This window comes from Eschrichtius robustus, chromosome 16 (assembly GCF_028021215.1).
Source record: "Eschrichtius robustus isolate mEscRob2 chromosome 16, mEscRob2.pri, whole genome shotgun sequence".
NCBI lineage: Eukaryota > Metazoa > Chordata > Mammalia > Artiodactyla > Eschrichtiidae > Eschrichtius > Eschrichtius robustus.
This window is the reverse complement of record NC_090839.1, coordinates 53,752,192-53,776,665: the sequence shown is the minus strand read 5'-3', so window position 1 is coordinate 53,776,665 and position 24,474 is coordinate 53,752,192. Positions and strand designations below refer to the sequence as shown.

At 60.3% G+C, this 24,474-nt stretch overlaps 6 protein-coding genes across 12 annotated transcripts; 3 read left to right on the top strand and 3 right to left on the bottom strand.

Moving 5' to 3' along the window:
* Positions 1-234: 234 nt before the first annotated feature.
* Positions 235-6,071, top strand: BICDL2 (BICD family like cargo adaptor 2). Its single transcript, XM_068524932.1, has 9 exons — positions 235-516; positions 2,793-3,008; positions 3,141-3,257; positions 3,355-3,501; positions 4,387-4,584; positions 4,701-4,850; positions 5,306-5,436; positions 5,689-5,809; positions 5,910-6,071. Exons 1-9 carry the CDS (start codon positions 235-237, stop codon positions 6,069-6,071), a joined length of 1,524 nt encoding a protein of 507 aa, XP_068381033.1.
* A 371-nt stretch (positions 6,072-6,442) lies between these two features.
* Positions 6,443-9,436, bottom strand: THOC6 (THO complex subunit 6). Of its 4 annotated transcripts, none has more exons than XM_068566162.1 (13): positions 9,145-9,435; positions 8,415-8,530; positions 8,250-8,314; positions 8,056-8,159; positions 7,936-7,973; positions 7,804-7,852; positions 7,611-7,682; positions 7,408-7,510; positions 7,273-7,322; positions 7,124-7,186; positions 6,913-7,023; positions 6,693-6,827; positions 6,443-6,613 (listed from the first exon to the last, which is right to left on the bottom strand). In XM_068566162.1, the coding sequence occupies exons 1-13, from the start codon at positions 9,181-9,183 to the stop codon at positions 6,533-6,535; spliced, it is 1,026 nt and encodes a 341-aa protein (XP_068422263.1). In that variant the 5' UTR covers positions 9,184-9,435; the 3' UTR covers positions 6,443-6,532. The 4 variants fall into 4 exon arrangements, with proteins under 4 accessions (XP_068422263.1, XP_068422264.1, XP_068422265.1 ...); XM_068566163.1 differs by having other exon boundaries at positions 9,281-9,434; XM_068566164.1 differs by lacking the exon at positions 9,145-9,435 and adding an exon at positions 8,674-9,137.
* A 114-nt stretch (positions 9,437-9,550) lies between these two features.
* Positions 9,551-10,925, top strand: HCFC1R1 (host cell factor C1 regulator 1). Of its 3 annotated transcripts, XM_068566167.1 has the most exons (4): positions 9,551-9,686; positions 9,998-10,054; positions 10,168-10,296; positions 10,540-10,925. In XM_068566167.1, the coding sequence occupies exons 1-4, from the start codon at positions 9,592-9,594 to the stop codon at positions 10,673-10,675; spliced, it is 417 nt and encodes a 138-aa protein (XP_068422268.1). In that variant the 5' UTR covers positions 9,551-9,591; the 3' UTR covers positions 10,676-10,925. The 3 variants fall into 3 exon arrangements, with proteins under 3 accessions (XP_068422268.1, XP_068422267.1, XP_068422269.1); XM_068566166.1 differs by lacking the exon at positions 9,998-10,054 and having other exon boundaries at positions 10,105-10,296; XM_068566168.1 differs by lacking the exon at positions 9,998-10,054 and having other exon boundaries at positions 10,540-10,924.
* Positions 10,926-11,551: 626 nt separating this feature from the next.
* Positions 11,552-13,210, bottom strand: TNFRSF12A (TNF receptor superfamily member 12A). The gene is made up of 4 exons (XM_068566169.1): positions 13,064-13,210; positions 12,207-12,311; positions 11,850-11,984; positions 11,552-11,764 (listed from the first exon to the last, which is right to left on the bottom strand). Exons 1-4 carry the CDS (start codon positions 13,155-13,157, stop codon positions 11,709-11,711), a joined length of 390 nt encoding a protein of 129 aa, XP_068422270.1. The 5' UTR covers positions 13,158-13,210; the 3' UTR covers positions 11,552-11,708.
* Positions 13,211-13,322: 112 nt separating this feature from the next.
* Positions 13,323-16,965, top strand: CLDN6 (claudin 6). 2 transcript variants are annotated; one of them, XM_068565864.1, is made up of 3 exons: positions 13,323-13,411; positions 13,598-13,925; positions 15,657-16,965. In XM_068565864.1, the coding sequence occupies exon 3, from the start codon at positions 15,683-15,685 to the stop codon at positions 16,346-16,348; it is 666 nt and encodes a 221-aa protein (XP_068421965.1). In that variant the 5' UTR covers positions 13,323-13,411; positions 13,598-13,925; positions 15,657-15,682; the 3' UTR covers positions 16,349-16,965. The 2 variants fall into 2 exon arrangements, with proteins under 2 accessions (XP_068421965.1, XP_068421964.1); XM_068565863.1 differs by having other exon boundaries at positions 13,328-13,489.
* Positions 16,966-17,683: 718 nt separating this feature from the next.
* CLDN9 (claudin 9) lies at positions 17,684-18,337 on the bottom strand. The gene has a single exon (XM_068523969.1). The coding sequence runs from the start codon at positions 18,335-18,337 to the stop codon at positions 17,684-17,686; it is 654 nt and encodes a 217-aa protein (XP_068380070.1).
* Between the last annotated feature and the right edge of the window lie 6,137 nt (positions 18,338-24,474).

Genomic DNA, 24,474 nt, shown 5'->3' with positions numbered 1-24,474 from the left:
GCTGGACAGCCAAGACACAGATCATTAACCCTTCATGGCCCAGGGAGGCCCTGGCTGCAGGACCGAGAGGGCCAGTAAGGCAGGTGAAGAACTGCAGGAGAGCCACGTCTTGGCCAGTGGGGGTGGGGGCGGGGGGTGGGGCGGGGCAGTGAACCCCTTTGGGCTGCGGTGTAGAGTGTCATGCAGCTACCTCTCCCCACAGACCTTCCTGTCCCCACAGACACTGCAGGCACCATGAGCTCCCCAGAAGGGCCCAGCTTCCCATCCGGGCTGCTCTCCGGGGGCACCTCCCCCAGCGGCAATGAGGGCTTCTTCCCCTTCATGCTGGAGCAGCGGGACTCATTCCTGGGAGGGGGCCCAAGGCCTGAGGAGCCCGAGGACCTGGCCCTGCAGCTGCAGCAGAAGGAGAAAGACCTGTTGTTGGCCGCAGAGCTTGGCAAGATGCTTCTGGAGCGCAATGAGGAGCTGCAGCGGCAGCTGGAGATGCTGAGTGCCCAGCACTCTGAGCATGAGGAAGTGAGCTGACAGCAGAGGGCAGGGCTGGGGGGATGGAGGACAGGGGAGGGACCAGGCAGGGGGTCAGGGAGAGGAAAGCCAGGCAGGGGGATGCCTCTGGAACAGCAGTTCAGGTCTGGGACCAGCCTCCCTGGCAGTGTTGCCCAGTGGTTAAGAACATGGGCTCTGAGGGCAAGACAGGACCTGGGTTCAGATCCCTGCCTGGCTGTGTGACCTTGGGGAAGCTGCTGGACCTCTCTGAATCTTGGGTCTGTCTCCTCAGCAGTATTGCACGATCCCAGCCAACAGATCCTGGGCTCTCTCCCTGCCTGGCTCTGGGCTAAGCACTTTCCATGCATCATCTCGGTCAATTCTCACCCGGCTCTGGGAGATATGAACAGTTCCCTCTGCCCAGGCTGTGGTCAGCCACACTCTCACCCTGGGGGTCACATCTGGTCCCCTAAACACCCTGGACACCACTGACTCCTGTATCCATGTCATCGGCCCCACACCCTCCCCAACTGGCCACCTAATGGGCATTTCAACATAAGTGGCACTGGATTCCATGACCCCATCCCCTGCTGTCCCCACCCCAGCTTCCTGCTGCAGGACCAGAGCCTGCACATCTCTGTGACCTCTCCCTCCCACACTGGCAGGCCCTGTTGATTCTTCTTCAAAACTAGATTTTGAGTCTACCCACTTCTCATCGTCTCTCCAAGCTGGCCGCAGCCCCATCATCTGCCCCAGACACTGCAGCTGCCTCCTCACTGGTCCCCAGCTTCCACTCTTGCCCCCTGAGCCCCTTCTCCATGGGGAAGCCAGAGGGATCCTCAAAAATTGCAAATCAGATCATTTCAGTCCTTGCCCAGAATCTCTCAGTGGCTCCCCCTCACATTTAGAATGAAACCAAAACTCCTCCCCATGTGACCTCCTTGACGTCAGTCATCTCAGTCAGTCATCTCAGCCACACAGTCCCTCCTCAGAGGGGGGCTTTTTTCAGTTCCCTGAGCAACCCACGCTTATTGCCTCAGGGTCTTTGCACTTGCTGTCCCTTGCTGTAGCCCTCTTCCTTCTTGCCCTGCAGGAGGCAACAGACATCACTTCCTCCTGAGAGCCCCCACCCCACACCGCTCCTCTTCATCACTTCCCAGGGTTTCTTTAGAGCTCTTAATGTCCCCCCTCTGAAACTACCTGGTTCAAGCGTGTGTCCATTTGCCTCTGGACTCTAAGCTGCTTCAGGCACGGAACTTGGTGGTCTCACTTACTGCTGACAAAGACTCCAAAACGGGGTGAGCTCAGGAAATATTGGATGGATGGATGAATGGATGGGACTTGGGAGATATTAGGGAACTTGCCTGACCACAAAGCAGCAGCAGAGCAGGACACCGGCCAGGACAATCGGACCCCGAACCTGTGGGCTCCATCCTAGAGCTGTGTTGCCCCCACAGTATTTGGTTAAGGGCTTGGCTGCCTGGGTTAGAATCCCGGCTCCACTAACTACTGTGTGTCCTTGGGCAAGGCTTTTAACCTCTCTGAGGCCCAGTTTCCTCATTTGTAAAATGAGGATGTTAAGGAGTCTAAGTCTCGTGGAGTAAATAAAATAAGATAGGTAAAGTGCTAGCACAGGCCCTGGCAGGAATGCCTGCTAATTATTGTAGCAGCTGTGGTTAGCTTCACCTTCCTGCGTGGAGAGTCTATGACGGGGAGCGGGGAGACGCTGGCCCCCTGACTTGCCTGCCTCCACAAGCTGGGCATCTGGGTGTGCCAGGAGCATCCCCCTGCTGGTTAGACAGGTTTGGGGAGGGCAGGCAGAGGCCTGGGGCCAGGGTGTGGCTGACCAGGGTTAATTAGAGGGAGTTGGCCAGGAGGAGCTGGGGGAGAGGGACCAAGCAGAGGCTGGGCAGAGGCCGAACCTCCAGAGCCCCTGGAACGCAGGTGTGTGAGGCCATGGGCCGAGGCTTCAATTCTGCCAGACTCAGGCGCCAGAAATGGTGCCTACGCCCTCGGGTCCAGAAGCCCTGGTGGCAGCCAGAGGTGAGTGGGCATCAGGGAGCCCCGCCCAACTCTGGCCCAGGGTCAGCCCCTCCTGGAAGCTTCTCTCTATTGCTCCCCCTCCTCCTCTACTGTCTGAGGCTGTGTCTTGCCCTCCGCCCACTTCCTCCCCAGCTCTCTCATGTTTCCGGTTTTCAGGCCTGTCTCAGACCCCCCTTGGACTCTCTTTGGGTCTCTGTCTGTCTCCCTGCGTCCCCTCCAGTCTCACCTCTCCCTGTCTCTACCCTCTGTCCCGGCCCCCACAGCGGCTGCAGCAGGAGAACCATGAGCTCCGCCGAGGCCTGGCAGCCCGGGGAGCTGAGTGGGAGGCCAGGATTGTGGAGCTGGAGGGGGACGTGGAGGCCCTTCGGGCCCAGCTTGGGGAGCAGCGTTCCGAGCAGCAGGATAGCGGACGGGAGCGGGCGCGCACCCTCAGTGAACTCAGTGAACAGAACCTCCGGCTCAGCCAGCAGCTGGCCCAGGTGGGACGGCCCTGACCCCGGGTCCCTGGGCAAGGAGGGGCAGACACCTGGGTCCTGGTGGGAGTGGGTGCACTGGGCTTGGTGTTGCGGCTTGGGCCAGCTGAGGGCTCCACTGCTTCCCCCCACCTTCAGGCCTCCCAGACTGAGCAGGAGCTTCAGAGAGAATTGGATGGCCTTCGGGGGCAGTGCCAGGCTCAGGCCTTGGCTGGGGCAGAGTTGAGGACACGGCTGGAGTGTCTGCAGGGGGAGGTGAGTGCCAGCTGGGTCTATTGAGCCTGGAAGGCTGGCTGGGGGCTGTCTGCACCTGGCCTAGCCCTTCCACTCCAGCTCTGAGGCCTTTCCCCAGAATCAGATGCTCCAGACTCGCCGACAGGACCTGGAGGCCCAGATTCGAGGTCTGTGTGAGGAGGTGGAGAAGGGCCAGGGCAGGCTACAGGCAACCCATGAGGAGCTGCTGCTGCTACGGCGGGAGAGGCGGGAGCACAGTCTGGAGGTGACTAGCAGGGTTGGGGTGGGCGGGTGCATCTAGCCGGGGCCTTGGCCACTGCCTCAGGGCTTCCTGGGAGAAGACACCAGAGCTGGGTCACTGGGAGCCCTAACACCTGGGCCAGAAGAGCACAGGCATTAGCACAAGGGCAAGTGGGAGCCATAAGCTACTGAGGAGGGGCAGTACTCTTAGAATGCATCAGAGACTGGCATCTGGGCGGCCAGGGATGGGGCTGAGGCCAGAACTCAGGGCAGAGATGATAGGGACCTGGACCAGGTCTGGGCTGTGAAAATGGAGGAAAGGAAATGAAAAGAGGCAGTATGGCTTGATGTTTGAGATCTCAGGAGTTTGCACTTTGGGGTCAAATTACCTGGGTTCTTATTTCAGTGTCCCTTCCTACTATTGCGAACACCAGCCTCAGTTTCCCCATCTGTGAGATGGGATGGTAATGGTACATGGCTGTGGTAAGGGTGTGAGACACTCAGCACATTGCCCAGCTTAGAAGAAAGGATCAGTCAATGCTGGATGATAGCATTAGTGAGAGAGTTAGAAGGTAGACCGGTATGGTCGGGGGAGGGGGTAGGGCTTTTCGAGGTGACCTGGTGGGGTGGGACTGGAGGGAGGGTGATGGGAGACTTTGAAGCCGGGGCGCCCATCGGCGCCCTGCTTTATAGGGGAGGAAATTGGTGTCTGCCGAGGGGAACTGCGCGGCCCAAGGCAGCCCAGCGATCCGGGAGTGGGAGCCAACTTCAGCGCTGGGCTGCGTGGACGCGCGGGGCTGCCTGACTCTCTGCGGCGCGCCGGCGCCCCCTGTGGGCCGGCCGCGGGATGCCGGTGGCGGGAGCACCTGGCTGACCGCCCTTGTTTCGCTCTGTGGTGGGTCGGTCGCAGCTGGAACTCGCGCGCTCCGAGGCGGGGGAGGCACTGAGTGCGCTGCGGAGGCTGCAGCGGCGGGTCTCGGAGCTGGAGGAGGAGTCGCGCCTCCAGGACGCCAACATCTCGGGAGCCTCGCTGCAGTTAGAGCTTGCCCATAGCCTCGACAGCGACAAGGACCAAGACCAGAACGCGGACGGACGCGGAGATGCTCTGGTGAGCTCTCGGCCCACCAGCCTCCACACGTACCATCCAGGAGGGCTGCAGACTCCGCCCCTCCTTTTTTTCCCACGAGGTTCGACACTGCACTGACTAGCTTCTTTGGTGAACAGGCCACTCTGTCCCCGGAGACCCAAGAGGCATCCAGCCACCAGCCTTCGCCCCAGGAGCAGAGGTTGGAGCCTCCCAGGAAGCGAGCATCCCTGAGCCCAGCGGAGATACTGGAAGAGAAGGAGGCGGAAGTGGTCCGGTTGCAGGATGAGGTGGGAGAAGCATAGTACTGGACGCAAAGCCCTTCTCAATGTCAGTTTCTCTTTCCCATCTACATCTCGGAGCCTCTGCCCACGAATTCCCCTCTACCTGGATAGCCCTTCATCCCAAAAAACTTGCAATCATGTTTGAAGAGCCAGCCTGTATGTCACCTCCTCCAGGAAGAGTTCCTGGACTACACTGCCTCTTTAGTCCCACCTCCCAATGCTTCTCCATGCATCCTTCCTGCAGGCTTATACCACCCATCTAGCCCCGACCAACCCCACCCCTCTAGGTGCTCAGAAGATTCATCTCCAGCACAGGACCACAGCTGTCTGGGTTGTTTGTGGAGCACGCGGGGATGGGGGTGGGGGCGGGAGGGCGGCGAGCTGGAGTCCAGGCTGCCTAGAAGAGCAAGAGCTGGGACACTCGGGCCTACCTGCCTTTCTGCACCTTACCCTGTCCGCAGATGGCGCTGCAGGGGGAAGAGCTACGGTCCCTGCGGGAGGAGCTGCACAGGCAGAAGGAACTGCGGGCGCATGAGGATCCCGAGGAGGTCTTAAGCGGCGCCCTCTCGGATCGGGACGAGGCCGTGAACAAGTGAGCATCTGCCACCACCCACCACCGCCCCAGGGGGGGGCTACAGGCCCCCAAGACACTCTGGCCTTTCTGGGTTTCGGATTCCCTCACGCGAGTGCTGTAATTGTCCCCACTCCGCCGCAAGGGCCCTCTAACCTCCCTGGTTTCGGTATTAGCGGCCTCACTCCCGCCTGGGTCCAGGAGCCCCCAACCACCCCTGTTCGCTGAGGCCCCAGCGCCCTCGGACCTGCTCTCTGCCCCTCTCCCTTGCAGGTCCCTGGAACTGTCCCTGGAGCTCAGCCGCGTTTCTCTGGAGCGGGACTCCCTCTCCCGGGAGCTGCTTCGCACCATCCGCCAGAAGGTGGCGCTGACGCAAGAGCTGGAGGCCTGGCAGGTGAGGGGCGGGGCCGGCGGGGCCGACAGGGCGGGGCGGGGCCGGCAGGGGCGGGGCCGAACGCTGACCCGACCCGCCGGCCCGGCCGCCCTGCCCGCAGGAGGACATGCAGGTGGTCATCGCACAGCAGCTGCTATCACAACGCCAGAAAGAGCTGAGTGTGGCTGGATCCGCCCCGAGCCGCGCCCCGCCGCGCTTCTCGCTGCGCCTGGGCCCTGGGCCCGCCGGCGGCTTCTTCAGCAACCTCTTCCGAAGGACCTGAGCGCCCGGTCAAGGGGGCCACCTTTGCCCTCTTTGGCTCACTTTCCTCTTCTGGTCAACGGAGCGACGGGCCCCGACTGTCTGCCAAAGGCGGCTGGTGCCCTCTCCACCCCGAGAGGCTGGGCAAGGGCTCACCGGGAGCAGGGGCCAGCTTTGGGGGCCAGGGACCCCAGGTGGGTGGCAGGGGCAGGTGTGGCAGAGCTGTTTTTCAAATCTATATAGGTCTATCTTTTCCAGGGACTAGGCCCCCTGGCCCCCAGCATACTCCAGGACAGGGGTGAGGGTAGGTATTTATGTATTAAGATCAGACAGAGTAATATATAAATCATTGCACCGACTTGGCCTCCATTCTTGGGAAAAAAGCACATGAAAAAAAAAAGCCCAAAATTTTATTAGCATAAAAAAAAGAAAAAAACAAACCACTCCAAACCCCTGAGATGGAGGTGGGGGTGTTGCTGGAGGTCAGAAGGACAGGGAGAAAGCTCGGTAGCCCAGATTGGTAAAGACATCCACCCTGCAGCTGTTGCCTGCGGCTGTCAGGACCTAGAGGCAAGAGGGGAGTGACTGACCTGTCCACACACCCTGGCCTCCCAGGATCCCCACTGCCCCTTGCTGAACCCACCTTGCACTCAGGGGCTGCTGGTTGCTGGTTGAGGCTGAGGCTTAGCAGCCCTGGGGAGGAGCCAGGCACCTGGGCCTTGAGCTCCCCGCTCAGCTGCCACTGATTGACACAGCGACCCTGTCCAGCTGATAGAATCTGTGGAAGACAAGGAGGGGTCTCAGGGTTCAGGGCTGCAGGGGGAGCAGGACAGGGCTGGCGGAAGCAAGACAGAGGGCCTCACCAGGTCCTGGTAGAAGGTAACGTGTTTCTGTGGTGCCCGCATGGGGAAGATGGTGGTGGGTGTGGAGGATCGAAGGTGCCAGAGGGTTAGTGCTGGGCCACCTCCACAGACCTGGGCAGAAAGGTGGGGGTCCCCAGCCGCCGTGAACCACAGGCCCTCAGCTGGACAGGGCCCGGAGCTGCCAACCCATCCTGCACTCTGCCCGGCTCACCATCCAGTCGGAGTCAGTTGCCAAACATCCAATCCAGCGCCCATTGTGGGGCCTCGAGCACTCCTGGGAAGGAGGAGAATAGAGGAGGAGGTGAAGACACAGGAGATGCCCAGGAAGGAAGAAGGACAGAGCATGGGGTGCGCCCTCACCTCGTGCTTGTAGACCTCAATCGTCTGGACCTCCTTGGCCGTGCGGAGGTCTGTAGGGGAAGAACCATAAAAGGTACCCTCCTTGCCCCAGCCTCCCTTACCACCATCTTTCTCTCCAATCAGACATTCCCTTACCCCAAAGCCGCACGGCCCCATCCTCGCCACCTGACAGCACCTCGGGGCTCCGCTCCCGCAGTGCCAGGCAGTGGATATAGTCCGTGTGGCCCCAGAGGGCCCGCTGCAGGGAGAAGGGCAGTGTCAGGACAAGATCCAGGAAGGATGCTGCTGCCCCGCTCCCCCACCCCACCCCTGCCACTCCAGTTCCACAGCCCTCTCACCGTGAAGGTCCCCGTCTCAAGGTCCATCGTATGCAGCTGACAGTCTCCCCCCGCCAGGATGAGGGAATTCTCCTGCAGAAGAAGGCAGGATGGGGTCAGAAGAGAATGTCAAGTCAGAACAGGGAGAGGGGAAGGATTAAAATTTGGGCCCAAAACAGGGCAGGGCAGAGCCCCGATTAAAAAGGGCTCAAACCTTGGGGACGAGAAGCAAAGCATTGATCTCAGGTACTTCCAGACTGGTCCTGGGGGAGGGAAAGCAGAGTCAGCTCTTGTGAGGCAGTACCTTCACCCCCACATGCCCTCTCCCCACATGGGCCTGGCTCACCTGTATGGGGGCTGACGACGCCACAGCTCCTTACAGCCCTTCATGGAGGAAAACACTGGGTGACCTCAAAGGCTCTCTCTGGGTCTGGGCACCTCACCCTTCCCCCAGCTCCACACTCACCTTCTTAAGGATCTCTGCCCAAAGCCAGGCCTTCACCTCCCCATCCCCAGCACTGAGCAGATGTCGATCAGTGGAGACCATGCTGTAGACGGGTCCATCGTGGGCTAAATGGAAGTACAGAACCTGAGTGACCCCGTCCTGCTCCTCTCGTCCACCCGGGGGTTCCCTAAGCTGGCCTCAATGACTGCACCCACCTTGGAAGGTCACCATGGGCTTCTTACTTTCCTCTTTGGCCTCAGAGCTCAAAGAAGCAGACAAGCTGAAAAGAGAGGGGCCTGAGAGTCAGAAGCAGGGGGCATCATCCCCAGGAGGACCAAGTGCCAGAGCTAATGGATGGTGGGGAGCAGGGGCAAGGGTACCTAAAGATGGCTATCTGCCCGTAATTGTTGCCAGCTGCCAGGAACTTCCCACAGGGTGAGACATTCTGGGAGAAAATGATCATGTGCAGCCGCTGCAGGGCCTGAAGTACTTCCATCTGTGGAGAGAGGCTGGATGAAGGCTGTCTGGGGCGTCTGGGACCCCTGATCCACACACTCCTTCCTGATTCCTCTGCTGCAGTCCGGCCTCCCACCGCACTGACTTCTCAGTTCTCCTTTTTATAGCCCACCAAGAAGGCACCTGTCCATATAGTCCCAGGGGTGGCTCGAAGAAGGAGGTGAGAAAGGGGAGAGTTGAGGCTTGATGCCTAGTGGAACTTCTGACCAAGGACTCAGCCTCTCCTCCAGGTTTCCTCAACTGTCAAAAGGAGCTCACGGAAAAAAAAAAAAGGAGCTCACGGGAGATTTTGTCACGATTGGATGAACTACTGTATATAAAAAGCTTCGCACAGGACTGCCTCGGAGAAACCGCTTAAAGAGTGGCTCTATTACTCCAATACAGAAAAACGTACTGACTCCTAATCCGTATCCTGATTTTCATGTTAGGCCCCTGAGGTATTTCTGGGTTATTCTCCCTCCCTCGGGTCAGAATCCGAGTCCCACCAACAGCCCACGCAAAACAGGTCTTGAGGGCACGACTCCTTGCCGGCCCCTTCGGAGCCGGGCATGGACTACAAGCCCCAGAAGGCACCGCGCATCGCGCCCCCCTCACCTGACCCAGAGGCACCGCTTGCGGCATGGCTCGCTCCATCTCGAGAAATAAAAGTCCCAGAGTGCTCCGCGCGCGACGAAGCCTCACGAGACCGGAAGTGCTGGCGAGCGCCCCTTTTTCGCGGCGCGTCACCTACCCAACACCGCTGGCCGGCCCGGCGTGAAGGCGGCCGCCGCGTAACCCGAGTCCCAGGAGCGGAGGTGACCACCGAGAAGGTCCCAACACTAAGTGGCGCCCTCCTCAACGCCACTACGCCACGTCCCCTCCCCTACCCCGCTAAACCGACCCGCCTTCCAGTCGCGTGCCGTCCGTCTTCCGCGCCTGCGTGGAACCTGGCCGCGCGCGCGCGCGCGCCTAAAGCCACGCCCCACGCGTTGGCCACGCCCTCGGAGGCTCCGCCCCTGTCGCCCGGATCCCACCCCTCTGCTCGCAGGACCCCGAACCCCAATGATCCTGCAGCAACCCCTGGAGCGAGGCCCCCAGGGTCGGGCCCAGCGCGACCCGCGGGCCGTCTCAGGGGCGTCCCGAGGCCTGGACGCGAGGTGTGTGTGGGGGCCCTAGGGGGGGCCTGGCCCAGGGGCCCAGGAGCTTTGGCTGGGCCCTCAGGGCTGGTCTGCAGGATGACACGCGGTGGGGTTTATCGGCAGGGCTTGGGCATGACCTAAGACAGGGTTGCAGACTGGGGACAGACTCCGAGGCAGGTTTCTGGATGGTCTGGGAGAGGGGGTGACTTAGGCATCAGCTGAGACAGGGTTGGGCTGGGGGCTCCTGGCTGACGCTGCAGGCTTAGTTGGGCAGATCCTGGGGATGGGTACAAGAGGGTGGGGTGCTCCTGGCTCTCTTTTCTTCCCAGCTCCCCTCTCCGAGGAGCTGTGCCCATGAGCACCAAGCGTCGCCTGGAGGAGGAGCAGTGAGTTTGGGGGTAGGGAGGGACTCCCAACAAGCCCTCTGTCACCTCAGGTCTCCATCAGACTACCTCTCCTCTGAATATCCCAGCCTGCCTGCCTCCCCATCTCTCCCCAGGGAGCCCCTGCGCAAGCAGTTCCTGTCTGAGGAGAACATGGTCACCCACTTCTCTCGACTCAGCCTGCACAATGACCACCCTTACTGCAGCCCCCCCATGGCTTTCCCCCCAGCTCTGCCCCCACTCAGGTAGGCACCATCCACAATCCACTAGCTGGGCCTTCTGGAGGATCATACCCAATCCTCAGAGCCAATCTCCAGGCTCTGCCTCATCTTGCTATTTTTAGCTTCTAGCCAACCTCTGTTGTTTCCCTACTTGGCTCCTTGGAAGGTGCCAGCAGTCCAGGAGCCCCTGGGGACCTGTACCAGGTGGGGTGTGGCTCTGCCAGTCCAGCCTCAGCCCTGTGCCGTGACTGTCATTTCCTCTTCCAGAAGCCCTTGCTCTGAGCTGCTTCTCTGGCGCTACCCTGGGAACCTGATCCCTGAGGCGCTCCGGTTGCTGAGGCTGGGGGACACCCCCACCCCCCACTACCCTGCAACCCCAGCTGGGGACATAATGGAGCTCTGAGTGCTGGGGGGCAGTGCCCCTGCCCACCTTCCTTCTTCCCCACAACAGGGGAGGCCAGCACTCCCACAAAGGGACCAGCTGCCCTGCTTTTCCTCCAGACCAGGCCTCTGGGCACCAGGACCTTCCCCCAACAGAGGACACTGAGCCCCACGGAGCCCTGGGGTGGGAGGGGCAGGAGCATGGGAAGGGAGCCGTGCCCTCCCCAGAGAACTGAATAAAGATTGCTGAGCAAATGAAGGCTTCAGTGTGGAACCCAGGGACTTTGGGAAAGGGAGGGCAGGGCAGGGGTGCTGGATGCTGGGGTTTCTCCTCAAGATCTTCCCTGGAAAACGGTCAGGGCACGGCCAGGTCCTGGCAGGCTGGGCTCAGGCATTGAGAATGTGTGAGTCAGAGCCTCACCCCCACCCCCGCGGCTGACTCACTCCTCCCTCCAGCTCTGGGAAGTCAGGCTGGGATCATGCCACTCTCCAAACCATTTAAAGTTAAAGATTCTTTTATTAATAAATTCTCTCCCCCTCCAAACTTTCTTCCCAAAATAAATATCTCCCCCATTTTGGGGGTTGGAGGGGCAGTGTCTTAGGGCCAGCCCTGCTAGAGGGCCAGCCCCCTAGTGTTAGGAACAGGTCCCTAGCCCCCCAGGCTGAGACCCCGTGGTGGAATTTCAGTACATCTGAGTGGGTGGGTCCTGATGTTGTGTCTGTCCCTCAGGTCAGCCTGGCCCCCAGGCCATAGTGGGGGTGGGGGGACCCTTGTGCAAATGCTGTGGTTCCTTAGTGTCAGCTGTCTGGCATGAGCCAGCCACGGTCTCCTTTTCTATTCTGGAGCCAGAGTCAGGGCAGTCAGACACCTTGGAAGGCCCTTCTGAAGCCTGGACCCAGGCCTCAGAGAGGTGATTCACTGTCCCCCATCCCTCCACACCCCTGTGGTTGGAGCAGCCTGGCTCTGGCTGTGTCTGGGAGGCTGGGGCTGGCTCCAGAATGAATGAATGAATGATGAGTGGGCACAGCCTCCTGCTGGCAGGGGGCGCTCACTGTCACTGGATCAGCGCCACGCCAGGACAGCCCTCCCCGCCGGTCTCCTCGATGGGGGCTGCAAGATAAGAAGAGGGGCATCAGGAGCGGGGGAGATGTTGAGGAATGATGGGGGGCCGTCGGGCGGGCGGGGGCACACTTACTGGTAAACTTTTCTCTCCTGCGGCACCGTCTCCAGACCAGGAATCCGGAAAGCAGCCCCAAAACGAGGGCCAGGCTCAGGGCACCCCCCAGGATGGGCCACAGCAGCCTGAAGGAGGCTGGAGGGGCCGCAGCGCCTGGGGGCGGGACTCCAAGTCAGACCTCGCCCCTCTAGGGACCAGCCCCGCCCCCTAGATCGGAGCCTTAAGCCTTTCCTCCACCGTGGTCCGTACCTCAGTCAGAGCCCCTTCCTCACTCCAGCCTCTCCCGATTAATTCCACAGATCTGCTCCCCTCTCCACCCAGCAACCCTCTCCCCCAGTCTGGGGTCCGCTTGCCTCTGGCCCCGCCCCCACTTACAGCCCAGGCAGAAGTCGCTGTGTGGTCGCGTGGGGCACGATGCGCAGTCCATGCACTTGTCTAGGTCCGCGCTCCAGGAGCTGCCGCGAGAGCAGGGGGTGGTGCCTGGGGAGGGGGCCGCGAGTCAGAGGCGGGGGGCGGGGTACGGCTATTTTGGGGGCTGAGGTCAGGGTCGGCCGGCTCGAATAACGTGAGTCACCGGCGCCCTCCCTCCACATTCCTCACAGGTGACCGCACGGCCCGACCGGGACACGGCAGCGCGGGGGAGAGGGGGGCGTAGTGCGGGACGCTGGGGGGAGGGGGTCAGGTCCCCATAACAGCCCCCCCGCCGCCGCCGGCGGGTGACTCATTCCTGGGCACCGGGCCCGACCCCGGTCCCTCCCCCTGCATAGCTGGGCACTGAAGTCACCGGATGGAAGGGGGCACCCCACATGGTATGGGGGGCACAGACCTCCGTGCCTCTCAACACCCCCCCCAACTCTTCGGTCAAGGGGGGTGGGCAGACCCGGTATTGATCAGGCTGGGGGCGTGCCACCTTACCGGACGGGACATCCCTCCCTCAAACTTTTTTTCTCTCTCCACTTCCGAGTCCAGACTCAGGACCGAAGCCTCCCCCGCCCCCCAAGTTGGACAGGCGGGAAACTGAGGCCCGGACTACGGATGAAGCTGGGAGCGAGATGGGACCTCTCCTGGCCAGGGAGCGCGGTGTCTGGAGACCACCTGACCCCGGATCCCCATGTCCGCCTAGTCCCCCCAGTTCTGCCCCCTCCTCTAGGCCCCCAATGACGGCTCCCCGATCCCGGACCTGGGATTCCCCCATCTCCCACGCCCTCCCGCCCAGCCCGGGCCGGGCATACCTGGCACTCGCTCCCCGGCCGCGGCGCGCAGCAGCGCCAGCCCGAGCCCCAGCACGAGGAGCCGCGGCAGCGGGCGTAGCGGGCCGGGAGACATGGTGCTCGTCGGGCGGCGGCTGCAGTCTGCGCTGGCCACCCGCGTACCGGGGCAGACAGCAGCGGCCCCGCCCCCGCCTTCCGGGGCGGATCCCTAGCCTCTGCCCGCCCCGCGATCCACCCTTAGACGCCGGGTCCCGCCCAGACCTCTAAGTTCAGTCATTCGCTCAACAAACGCTGTCTCTGTGTGGGAGCGGCCAGAACGCCAAAGGGATGCAGATCTGGCACTGCCTTCTCGGTGCGGAAGCCCAGGAGGTGCGTGTTGGGCGAGAGGGCAGATCTGACACGAAACAACCCAGCACAGAGAAAGCTGCTTTCTTAAGGGCCCCGAGGGTATGATAATAACAATACAACAAAAATAATAATACTGTGCCCTTTAATTTCTACCTTAGGACATAGTTACATAGTAAAATGTGGGCTTGTTGTCTCCATTTTTCATAGTAAAATGAGGCTCGGGAAGGTTAGGTGAGTTCTGGAGTCGAGCCCCAAGCTCTGTTCGGCCCCATACCCTGCGCCTTGACCCACTGCCTGCCGGACTTCAGCCAGCTGATGCCCTGCACCCGGGCCAGATGGGGGAGCAGCGTCTCCAGGCTCGAGCGCCCCCCACTGACGAGGTTGGGATTCGCGCGTCCGCCGCGGTCTGGACTGGGGTCTCTGCCCCTCCCCTGGGCGGTGGTCCGGTGACGTCATTGCCTCTTTAAGACCCCCGCCTCCGCCCCCGTCCCAGCACTCCGCCTGCTACTCCGAATCTTTGTGGACTCCTTCGCAGGTGAGCCTGGGGGAAGTGTGCGTGTCGTGGGGGAGGGGGTAGGTGCCTCGAAGATGGGGGGGCAGGGGGAGTGGCGGAGTTGGGTTGGGGTGCGCGTGAAGAACCTGAACTGATTGGGCGGCAGTCACCCAGGGCCAGGAGCCCCTGGGCGGGGGGCTGCACCAAAGCCCTAATGGGGTCCTTTGGCATATGGGTTAAACGCCCCTCCCCCCAGCCCGGGGACAAAGGCACCGAAACCCAGGCGCCCCTCCCCCACCTGCGCTTCCCTCTGGGGCGGGGCTCCCCTCCCCCTCACCTGCGGGAGCGGACCCTGCAGCTAGAGCCGCCATTAGAACCCTCCAGGGTGCGCGGCTTCCAGGCCGGGGGGCTGAGGACACCCTCCTTCGGGCCAGACTCAGAAGGGAAATAGGGATCGAGAGCGGGAGGGGACGCCCTCGAATGAGCCGAGCCTGTAGTGCGTGGAAAGGGAAGGGGTCGAGAGCAGGGACACACTTGTAAGGGAGAGGTGCCGGGTGCCTAGTCTGGCATGGCCCCGGCCCTAACCCGGCCAGAGTCCTGGAGGGCTGACACTGGGCTTGGGATTAGCGCTGTACGGCCCGCCGCGTCCTATCTCCCCCCAGGTCATGAGTTCGGTCCGGGTTATGGGTGAGTGCAAATGAGTGGAGAGTCTGCCCTCTGGCCACCCTGGTGGGGCCGGTGCTAAGTTTAGGTCCGAGCCGTGCGCGGGAACTTTGGGCAGTGGAGAGCCACAACGGGACCCTGAACAGAAGGGATCCCCCGCGGCGACCTCCAACACGAAGTGGGATGTGAGGGGGCCAGGGCTGCCCCAGAGGAGATGTTTCACTGGACAGACCCCAAGGGTGGTAACTTCTTTTAGGGAAGTTGTGTCCTGAGAGGATGGCATTTGGGGCAAGAATACACAAAAAAATGTCACCAACCTTGGGGGTCTGCTCTGTGGCCCCCCTAGGGGAGGGCAGAAGGGCAGGAACCAGGGAGGCAGCTGGTGGCCTTGGGAAAGGAAGTGCTTTGGGGTGGGAGGGCTGTTTTTGTTTTTGTTTCCCTCCATCTCTCCTGCCCATCCAGGGTCTGACTGGGTGGGGTTGGTTTGAGCCAGGCAGTGGCAGGCAAGGCCAGGGCTGACTGGCCACCATGTACACAAGATCTTAAGATCAAACTGGCAACCGCCTGTTTGGGGTACAGAACCAAGATGGGGTGAAGGGTTTGGACATTTATGTTGGGTGCTGGGAGGAAACTTGGATCTCTATTCTTGGTGTTAAAACTAAGTTTTAAGCCTGAAACTCACGGCTAGAGCAAACCTACCACCCATTAACCCTGTGGAAACCACCAAAAAACTGCATTCTGTTGTTTCATCCCTTTTGCCCCTTTGTACCCAAAGTAGCTGAAGCCATGGGCAAGCATGTGCATAGGCTTTATATTTCATTTGCACTCAAAACAACTAGGACTGGGTTGCTTACTTTTTCACTCTTATAAACCAGTGCCTGTCTGGGGAAAAAAAAATACTAAAGCATTAAATGCTCATTTTGCCCATGAGAAAATGAGGCTCAGGGAGCATGCCTTGCCCATGTTACAGGGCACGGTGTCCTGATTCCCAGGGTTCATACTCTTGGTGTCCTGTTTGGTGGCCATGGCATGTGGCATGGGGGTTAGCATTCATTGGGAACCAGGGGCTGGGCCAGCTGATCTTAACGTTACTCTGTTTCTGTCCCACAGTGCAGCTCCTCAACCTCAACCTCGCCATGGCCTCCACTGGTCTGCAGATCCTGGGGATCGTCCTGACGCTGCTTGGCTGGGTGAATGCCCTGGTGTCCTGCGCCCTGCCCCTGTGGAAGGTGACTGCCTTCATCGGCAACAGCATTGTGGTGGCCCAGGTGGTGTGGGAGGGGCTGTGGATGTCCTGCGTGGTGCAGAGCACCGGCCAGATGCAGTGCAAGGTGTACGACTCGCTGCTGGCGCTGCCCCAGGACCTGCAGGCTGCCCGAGCCCTCTGTGTCATCACTCTCCTAGTGGTCCTGCTCGGCCTGCTGGTCTACCTCGCAGGGGCCAAGTGCACCACCTGTGTGGAGGACAAGGACTCCAAGGCCCGTCTGGTGCTCATCTCTGGGATCATCTTTGTCATCTCAGGAGTCCTGACCCTGATCCCCGTGTGCTGGACGGCCCACACCATCATCCAGGACTTCTACAACCCCCTGGTGGCCGAGGCCCAAAAGCGGGAGCTGGGAGCCTCCCTCTACCTGGGCTGGGCAGCTTCTGGCCTTTTGTTGCTGGGTGGGGGGCTACTGTGCTGCACCTGCCCCTCTGGGGGGTCCCGGGGCTCCAGCCATTATATGGCCCGATACTCGGCATCAGCCCCGCATACTGCCTCTCGGGGTCCCTCTGAGTACCCCACTAAGAATTACGTGTAACTTGGGAAGGGGAGCGGGGGCTCCCTTGATAGTGGAGCCTAACCCTCTGACCTGGAGCCATGGCAGTGGTGATCCATGACAGCTTTGGTGTTGTTTTTGCTTTTTATTGGGGGGGGCGGTGGTTAATCCATTTGATAACCCACCTGGGCTCTGCTACTGGCGTTCCTCACCTTTGAATGATGGAGCCAAAGAGGTGATGCTTCAGAGTTTCTGGATCTTTCTCCACCCTAGACACCCCCATCTTAGAGACCAACCTGGAGCTTTGGGCCCCATGTGAAGGGTGCTTGCTGTCCAGGTGCTTTCATCCTGTCCTCGAGAGTTCCTGCTGATGTTGTGGGTAGGGCCTCCCTAGGCCTGCAGGGACAAGCCTTCCCTTGCTGGTCAGGCCTCTGGAACCCCCAGGGGCTTTTGAGCCACATGTAGCCTCTAGAGGAGCAGGTGATAAGTCACCAAAGACCCACCCACCTCCGAGTCTTCTGACCTCTGGCTCCTCCATCCTGAGTCATGTCCCCCCTGTGCTGACCCCTGACCCTCCCATCCCCAGCCCCTGTGCACTTATGCCATGTCCTGCTCACACTCACCAGTTTTTACTAAATAAAGCACGTTTTGTTTGGTTACTTGCCTTTGGTGTTGCTGGGGGTCTGCTGAGTGCCAGCCTGGCAGGAGGAGGTGGGCACAGGTCACTCACCTCCCGTGTTGCCCCCGTGCCTTGCGTGGCCTGAGTGAGGTTACCCACTGGGCAGGACCTGGAGCAGGCCTTGGCCTGACAAACCCAGGAGAGGCCATCAGGTCTTCCCGGCCCAACCACAGATCAAAGGAGCCGAGTTACAAATGGTCTATTTATTCCCTACTCAAAGGTGGGGGTGAGGGGGGAGATGATGGGCAGGGCCTCTGGGCCTGGAGGAGAGTGGCTGCTCCCAGAAGACCTGTCCTGGGCCTCTGGATGCTGGTAGTGGCCAGGTCGGAAGGGACCAACTCCAGGCCAGGGAGGGCATAAGGAGCTACTGCCCTTTGGGTGAGGCCCAGGTTCTGGGGGCAGGGGAGGGCTCAGAGGAAGAGGAGGGCCAGCCTGAAGAAGAAGAGAGCAGAAGAGAGAAAATTGGGGGAAGCAGGGGCAGGCCAGGGCACCCTGCCTGTATGGAGGTGGGGACCCCACTGAGGAGGGTCTAGACTCAGTCAGGCCCACTGAGACTAGCCCTGCAGCCGGGCTGGGCTCCAGCATCTGGAAAGTGGGTTTCACCTGGGGGAGGGATTGACAGTAGAAGGCAAGGGTTAGGGCAGGGCATCCAGCACAAGGTCAAGGTTCTAAGCAGCAAGCTTCCATGGACATACACCTCACACGTAGTCTCTCTTGTCCAGCCCAGATGCACCCGAGCGGGAGGGGATAGAGTAGCCCAACCTCGGTCCCCGGGGCCGGTCGATCTGGGGCGGGGGGCATGTGCAGCAGAGGAGGCCCCCGCCCAACATAAGCAGGGCAGAAGCCGCCCAGCCCAAGTAGAGAGAGGCTCCCAGCTCCCGCTTGAGGGCCTCAGCCACCAGGGGGTTGTAGAAGTCCTGGATGATGGCGTGGGCGGTCCAGCACACAGGGATGAGCACCAGGATGCCTGAGAGGAGGAGGATGACCCCTGCGGTGAGCACAATGCGAGCCTTGGCGCCTTCATCCTCCACGCAGGTGGTACACTGTGCACCCGTGATGGCCACCAGCAGGCCAAGCAGGGCCAGCAAGAGGGCGATAACGCAGAGGGCTCGGGCAGCCTGCAGGTCCTGGGGCAGCGCCAGCAGCGAGTCGTACACCTTGCACTGCATCTGGCCGGTGCTCTGCACCACGCAGGACATCCACAGCCCCTCCCACACCACCTGGGCCACCACAATGCTGTTGCCGATGAAGGCAGTCACCTTCCACAGGGGCAGGGCGCAGGACACCAGGGTCCCCAGCCAGCCCAGCACAGCCAGGGTCATGCCCAGGAGTTCAAGACCAGTCGAAGCCATCTGTCCCCTCAGTTAGGTCTTCCCAACTCTAGGAGGCCTGGTTGATTTGCAGGAGTGGGTCCGATGCTGCGGAGCGTAAGTCAGCGTCCTCTGACCAAGACAGTCCTCACATCTGTGAGCCTCTGGCAAGGCACCTCCTCGCTCCGTGCCCCTCACAGATGTGTCTCTGAACCTCCACAAACACAAATCAACCTCAAGTCCTGCTCAGCTGAGCAGGTGGTGTCCCTTCGAGGGGCCCGTCGCCCCTCAGATGCCCAGCGGCTGCTCCTGCCACCCTGCAGTCAGGTCCCACCGCCGCCTGTCTGACCCAGCTTGCACGCACCCTCCCGACCCACCTTCAGGCTGAAGAGAGACGTGTCCCCAGAGTTGGTGCAGGTTCACACTGAGCGGCTCACCTGGCGGTGCCACCTGGGGACTCTGCCGGCTCCCGGTTGCAGGCGGGGTTTTAAGGCCAAGTCAGGGGAGGAGCAGAGAGGCCGAGACTGGGGAAGCCAGAGTGATGGGAGGAGGCGGGGCTGGGGGTGGGATGCGGGCCTCAGGGTCAGTGCGGGGGTGGGTCATGACCAGGATGGAACAGGGGAAGAAAGAACATCCATGCCATGGGAACCCATGGACAAAGGAATGGGGAGACTGAGGACCGGCTGTGGAGGAAGGAATGGGGGGCAATAAAGGAACTGGCTCAGGACAGAAGTGGGAGGGCATCTTGGGGAGCCTCCTGTCCCCCACCCCCCACTGCCTCTGCTCTCCCCCACCCCGTGACGCAAACGCACCAGCTTCCCCAGTATCACACACCCCGCCCCTGTCCACCTGCCCGCCAACCGGGGACTCTCTGGAATCCAATCTGTCTCCCGTCTCAGCCCAGTGGCGCTGGCGGCTCCCGAGGGAGGGGCCCCGCCCGCACTGTTCCCCAGCAACAGGTGCCTGGCGCTCAGCTCAGGTGGCATCACCCAGGCAATGGCCTAGAAAACCATCGCCCCCCCACTTCTATATCAGCTCAGGTGCGCCATCCCCACCCCTGCTGCTGAAACTGGGGGCTGAGCTGAGGGTGTCTGGGGGCCGGGGACAAAGAGCCCATTGTGCAGATGGGGGAGGGGGAAGGGGGAGAGTAGCAGGGGCACGAGCCCTCCGTGGGGGTGCAGCCCCAGCACCCAACTCTGCTCCTCAGGGAGTGGGACACCACAGAGGAGGGCGTCCCTGAGCCCTGCCCCACAGTCCTCAGGAAAGACACCCCTCCTGAAGACCCCCTCAGAGCCTGTGACTCCCCTCGTGGGGGCAGCCTGGAAGTCACACAGACCATGGCTCAAATCCTGCCACCCACCCGGGGCCAGTTCATGGAAGGTCAAGGTCCTTAGCTTCCTTGGGTCAAAGATCCCTTTGAGAAGCACACAAACAGGAGCCCCTCATTTTGGGCGGGCCATGAGCTCCTTCAAGCCCCTCCCTGGGTACTAAGAACTGAGGATTATTGTGTGAAAAGGGAGTTGGGGGCTGATGAAAATTCCACTCTCCAGGGTGGTGGGGAGGACCCCCGGGGGAGAGCCTCTCCACCCGCCCTCCTGAGGAAGCTGGAGCTCACCTGGCCTGTGGGGGCAGGGGTGGGAGGCCCCCCAATGCACACCTCGTCACTGCACCACTCTACGACCCTGAGGGAGGGGTGGGGTGCTAGGTGCCTCCTCACCTGCCCAGTGGGGCTTCATTTATAAAGGATTCTAATTTCAAGTGGCTGCATTGCTTCTGGGAATGGGTTTTAGCAATTTTTTGGAAGAGAGGTTTATATCTTCATCAGATTTGCAAAGGGGTGGGTGCCCCAGAAAAGCACAAGAACCCCTCCCCCTAAAATGGAGCAACTGAGGCCAGTACCAGCCAGTGGGTCTGATAGGTGGACTCCAATGATTGGAGCTTTCTCCACACTGGGTGCCTCCCCAGAGAGGGGCAGAGATCAACTGGTATGGGCCGACCTGGTGGCCCCGGCCTGAAGACGGGAGGAGGGTGCTGATGCTAGCTGGCTGGGAACCGGCCAGAGCTCCCTGCTGGCTGTGATGGGCAGGGGAAACCCCGGGCAGGTTGTCCAGCTCATCTAGTGCCCCCTCACGCCCCCAGGCCTCAGATTTCATGGGGGTAGGGGGGTGGTTGAGAAGAAGGGCAAATAGAGGCAAGCCTTCAGTGGGCTCCCTCTGGGGCCATCAGGAATCCAGTCACACAGGTTTGGGCAGGTGTCAGGGAGCCGCAGCCAGCCCGGATCTCTGGAGGGCCCACCGACCCACACAAAAGGCCTCCCATCCTGGGCAGCCTCAGCCCAGGGCCTTTTCCCTCCCCAGGCCTGGAGACAGTCTGCCTCTTGCCTTGGGCATAAGGTCACCAACTCATCCTGATTTGCCTGGTACATTCCTGGTTTGAGCACTGAGTCCTGTGTAGGGGGGTGGCGGGGGACGTGGACAGTTGGTCAACCTGCAATTGGGCCTTGCTTTAAGGGCCCACCAGTTCCACGGGCAGCTCCAACCCCCTCCCCTCAACGTCGTGATGGGGCCTGGTGTGGGCACTACACACACCAGGTAAACGTGGTGCCCAGAGATGGCACTAAGAGGACCCTAAACTTCTTAGATCCCATTTCCTCTTCGGCCCGACATGTCTACACTCTACCCCTGCACTGCCACACGGGAGGTGGGCGCTCAGAGGAAGAAGACACCCCTCTCGCCACCGCCCCCAGAGACCAATCCCAGCCAGACCTGCCTCCGGGGGCCAGGCAGCTTCAGCTTCCTCCCACCTGTCTCCCACTTTTCCCCCTCTTGATAAGGCGCCTCCTCCACAGCCTAGATGGAGAGTAAAAGTGGGGACGTTCGTCAGAGAACTAGGAGAGGCACACTGTGTGTGTGTGTGGGGGGGGATGGGCAGCAGAGGTCAGAGTCCCAGGGCACCTGGGCAGGAATGTACTGCCCACCCTCAGCTCTCAGCCCTCCTTAGGCCACGGCTGGGAGGCCCCAGGCCCTCTCTTAGGTCCTCTGGTCAACCTGGGTTCAGCTGGATCTGGGAACTGAAGGGTTAAAGTTGGGGCCTAGGCTGGGCCTGGGACTCGGGCTGGAAGGCTATCAACGGGGAGAGGCCGGGACCCCCACTGCGTAGTTACCATCTCAATGACACTTTACCGAGTCCACAGGAAGCCCCACCTCATCCGCAGCCTCCTGGGAAAGAGGTGGGGGAGGGGAACCTTCCCCGCTGTACCACTGAGGGAGGAAACCAAGGAAGTGGAGGGGGGCTTGCCCTCCTCACCCCTTCAGGGAGTGACAGAACTGAAACTAACCTTTGTTCTCTCTGGGAGGGCGGAGGGGTGGGAGGCTCAGGTGGGCAGAAGAGACTGGAGCTCAGCTTAGATGGAGGTGAAGTGAGAGGGGGTTAACTCCAATCCTATTGTCCATCTCGCTCCCCTTACAGGAGAACAGGACAAAAGACGGGAACTGACTGTGGCCACCATGGTGCCAGGAAGGGTATGGAGGTAGCTATGGGGGCTGCACAACAACCCCAAAGGCTGCGTCGCCCGTTTCCCTGGGGAGGCACCTGAGGCCCCGAAGTTGCAGGTAGAAAGCCCCTGGCTCCTGAACCAAAAGGAGCAGAGGAAACACTGACATCCCATAATAATTCTCACGGACTCACGCCCCCATTTTACAGACAAGGGAGCAAGCTCAGAGAGCTAAGGAACTTGGCCAAGAGAACACGTGGGAAACAGGACAAGCCTGATGCAACCCCAGACTGACTTCAAAGCCTCGGGCTCCTTGCCCAGCACCGCTGGCTGAGCTTCCTGAGGGTAAGCTGGGCCTCCTGGTGCCTCTTTCCCCGAAGGCAGTGCAGCCCGCAGCCCAGCCGGGCCACCGCCCCCCCCACCATGTTGAGCCTCCCTCAAGCCATTCTCCCTGCATCCTGTCCTTTCCTCCAGAGCCAGCCATCCCCTCCTCCTCCCACTCCTCGAGGCTCCCTGCGTCACGGGGAAGTCTCTGCACAGAACAGCAACTGGATCTGATTACACGGGAAGCCACCCTCCACCCGGGTTCACTTTCACCGTGTCCATGTCCCCGTCTCAGAAAGCAAAGAGTGTTCTCCACTCGCAGCGCGCAGATCAGTGAACTCGGGGGTCAGACGTGGTGTCAACCCACCCCAGGACCTTGCTGGGCAAGTCATGACTGCCTAATCTCGGGTGTCTCCTGGCTATAAACCAGAGGGAGAAGCCTGCCCTGCTTACCTCCAGGGTTGCAAAAGGCACTGGCTGGGCCGCAAGTGCCCTGCACACCTTAGGTATTATTGTAGGTATTAACTTGGGACAGGAGTATTTCATCAAGAGCACAATGGCAGTTTCACTTGTAAACTGGGGCCGACTCCACTGACTGGGTAACAACTTTATTATCAGTCGTAATTGTCAGCTTACAACCAGCAGCAGTTAGCCATCTGAAGCTCTGAGAGTGCTGTCTTCTTTAGGAGCCCACATTCAGTCTTGTCCTTCCTGTTTACTGTCTGATTCTCAGCTCAGAGTGGGGAGGGCTAGAGGACATAAAGAGCATAGAGGAAGCAGCAAGCCGGCAGGAATGCGAACTCGGCCACAATTCAGCAAAGGGGAAAGTCAGTCTACTTTTTTTCCTGTGCCAGTGAGAGCTTTATCAAGGCACTAGCGCCTTTGGATCCTGCGCGAGTACTCCAAGGGCACCCAAGGCTCAGGTTCAGCAAGGGGTAGGGCCTAACACATGCTTTAGGGAAGCTGAAAGACAGCGTGGCAGGTGGGCCAGCCCCACAAGGGAGAGCACACTGCCTGTATGGATTGGATGGTGGCCCCCAACACTATGTCCAGTCCCAAACCCTGGAACGTGTCAGCGTGGCCTTATTTGAAAAAAGGGTCTTTGCAGGTGTACTTAAGGATCTCAAGATGAGAGCATTCTGGACTAAGGGTGGGCCCTACATCCAATGACAGGTGTCATAAGAGAAAAACAAGAAGGAGATGTGAGACACAGCTACAAAGGAGAAGGTTATATGAAGATGGAGGCAGAGATTGGAGTGATGCAGCCACAAACCAAGAACACGTGGAGCCACCAGAAGCTGCAAGAGTCAAGGAAGGACACTCCCCTAGAGCCTTGGGAGGGAGTATGGCCCTGGGACACCTTGATTTTGGACTTGTGGCTTCCAGAACCAAGAGAAACTAAATTTCTGTTTTAAGCCACCCAGTTTGTGGTGATTTGCTACAGCAGTCTCAGGAAACTCATACACTGCTTTTCTTGCTGGCGAGTCCCAGGCTCTCAGAGGTCCCCCAAGGTCAATTTGGCTTCCTGATACCACTCCTGAGCTGCTGTAGAAGAGCCCACTGAGATAGGACGTCTGCCTGGTTACTTGAGCCCAAGCCACCTGAGTAACAAAGGGAACTTTATTCTGCATTGTACATGCTGGGGAGAAAGGGGGGTGGGGGGTGGTGAAGGGAGGTGGTAAAGATGGGGGGAGAGAACAGGGGCTTCCTCTCATGACTCACCCTGGGAGCTTTCCTGTCTCTTGGGGATGACTTCAGAGCCCTTGCATGTGACACTCCTGTTCCAAGGCCCAGTATCGACTGTCCATCAACACCGCTGTTCTCCCCGTGCACCCAGGCCCAAGGGACCCCAGGATCTATTTCAGCTGAAAGTTTGACTTCTTAAGACTTGGAAGGCAGGTTCTGAGTTTCCAAGAAGCCATACAAACTTCAGCAGAGGAAGACCTTAGCGATGGCATCCAAACCCTTTACTGTACAAGGAAAAATGAGACATTTTGCGTACTCTAGTAAAAGTATTTTTAAATTTTGTTTTCATTTCCTCAAGCCGCGTGCTGTGGGCTCCCCAGCCCCACCTGCCCAGATAACCAGCCAGTTTATCAGTACCAGGAATTAGTTACATTCTCAAATGGCCAGGCAAGAGGCTTTCTGTAGGACAGTAGGAAAAATGGAAGAAATGGCCCCAATCTTCAAATGAGCTTATTTTCAGACTTGCTCCTTCCTCCCCCAAAGCTGGGCTGCTCCCGACACGCCCTCCCTCTTCCCCAAGCCAAGCTCCGACCCACGCCCTCTGAACCTGCCGGCGGGGAAGGCGGCGAGGGCCATAGCCCCTGAATCCAGGCAGGGCTGCCAACTCACCCTCCCG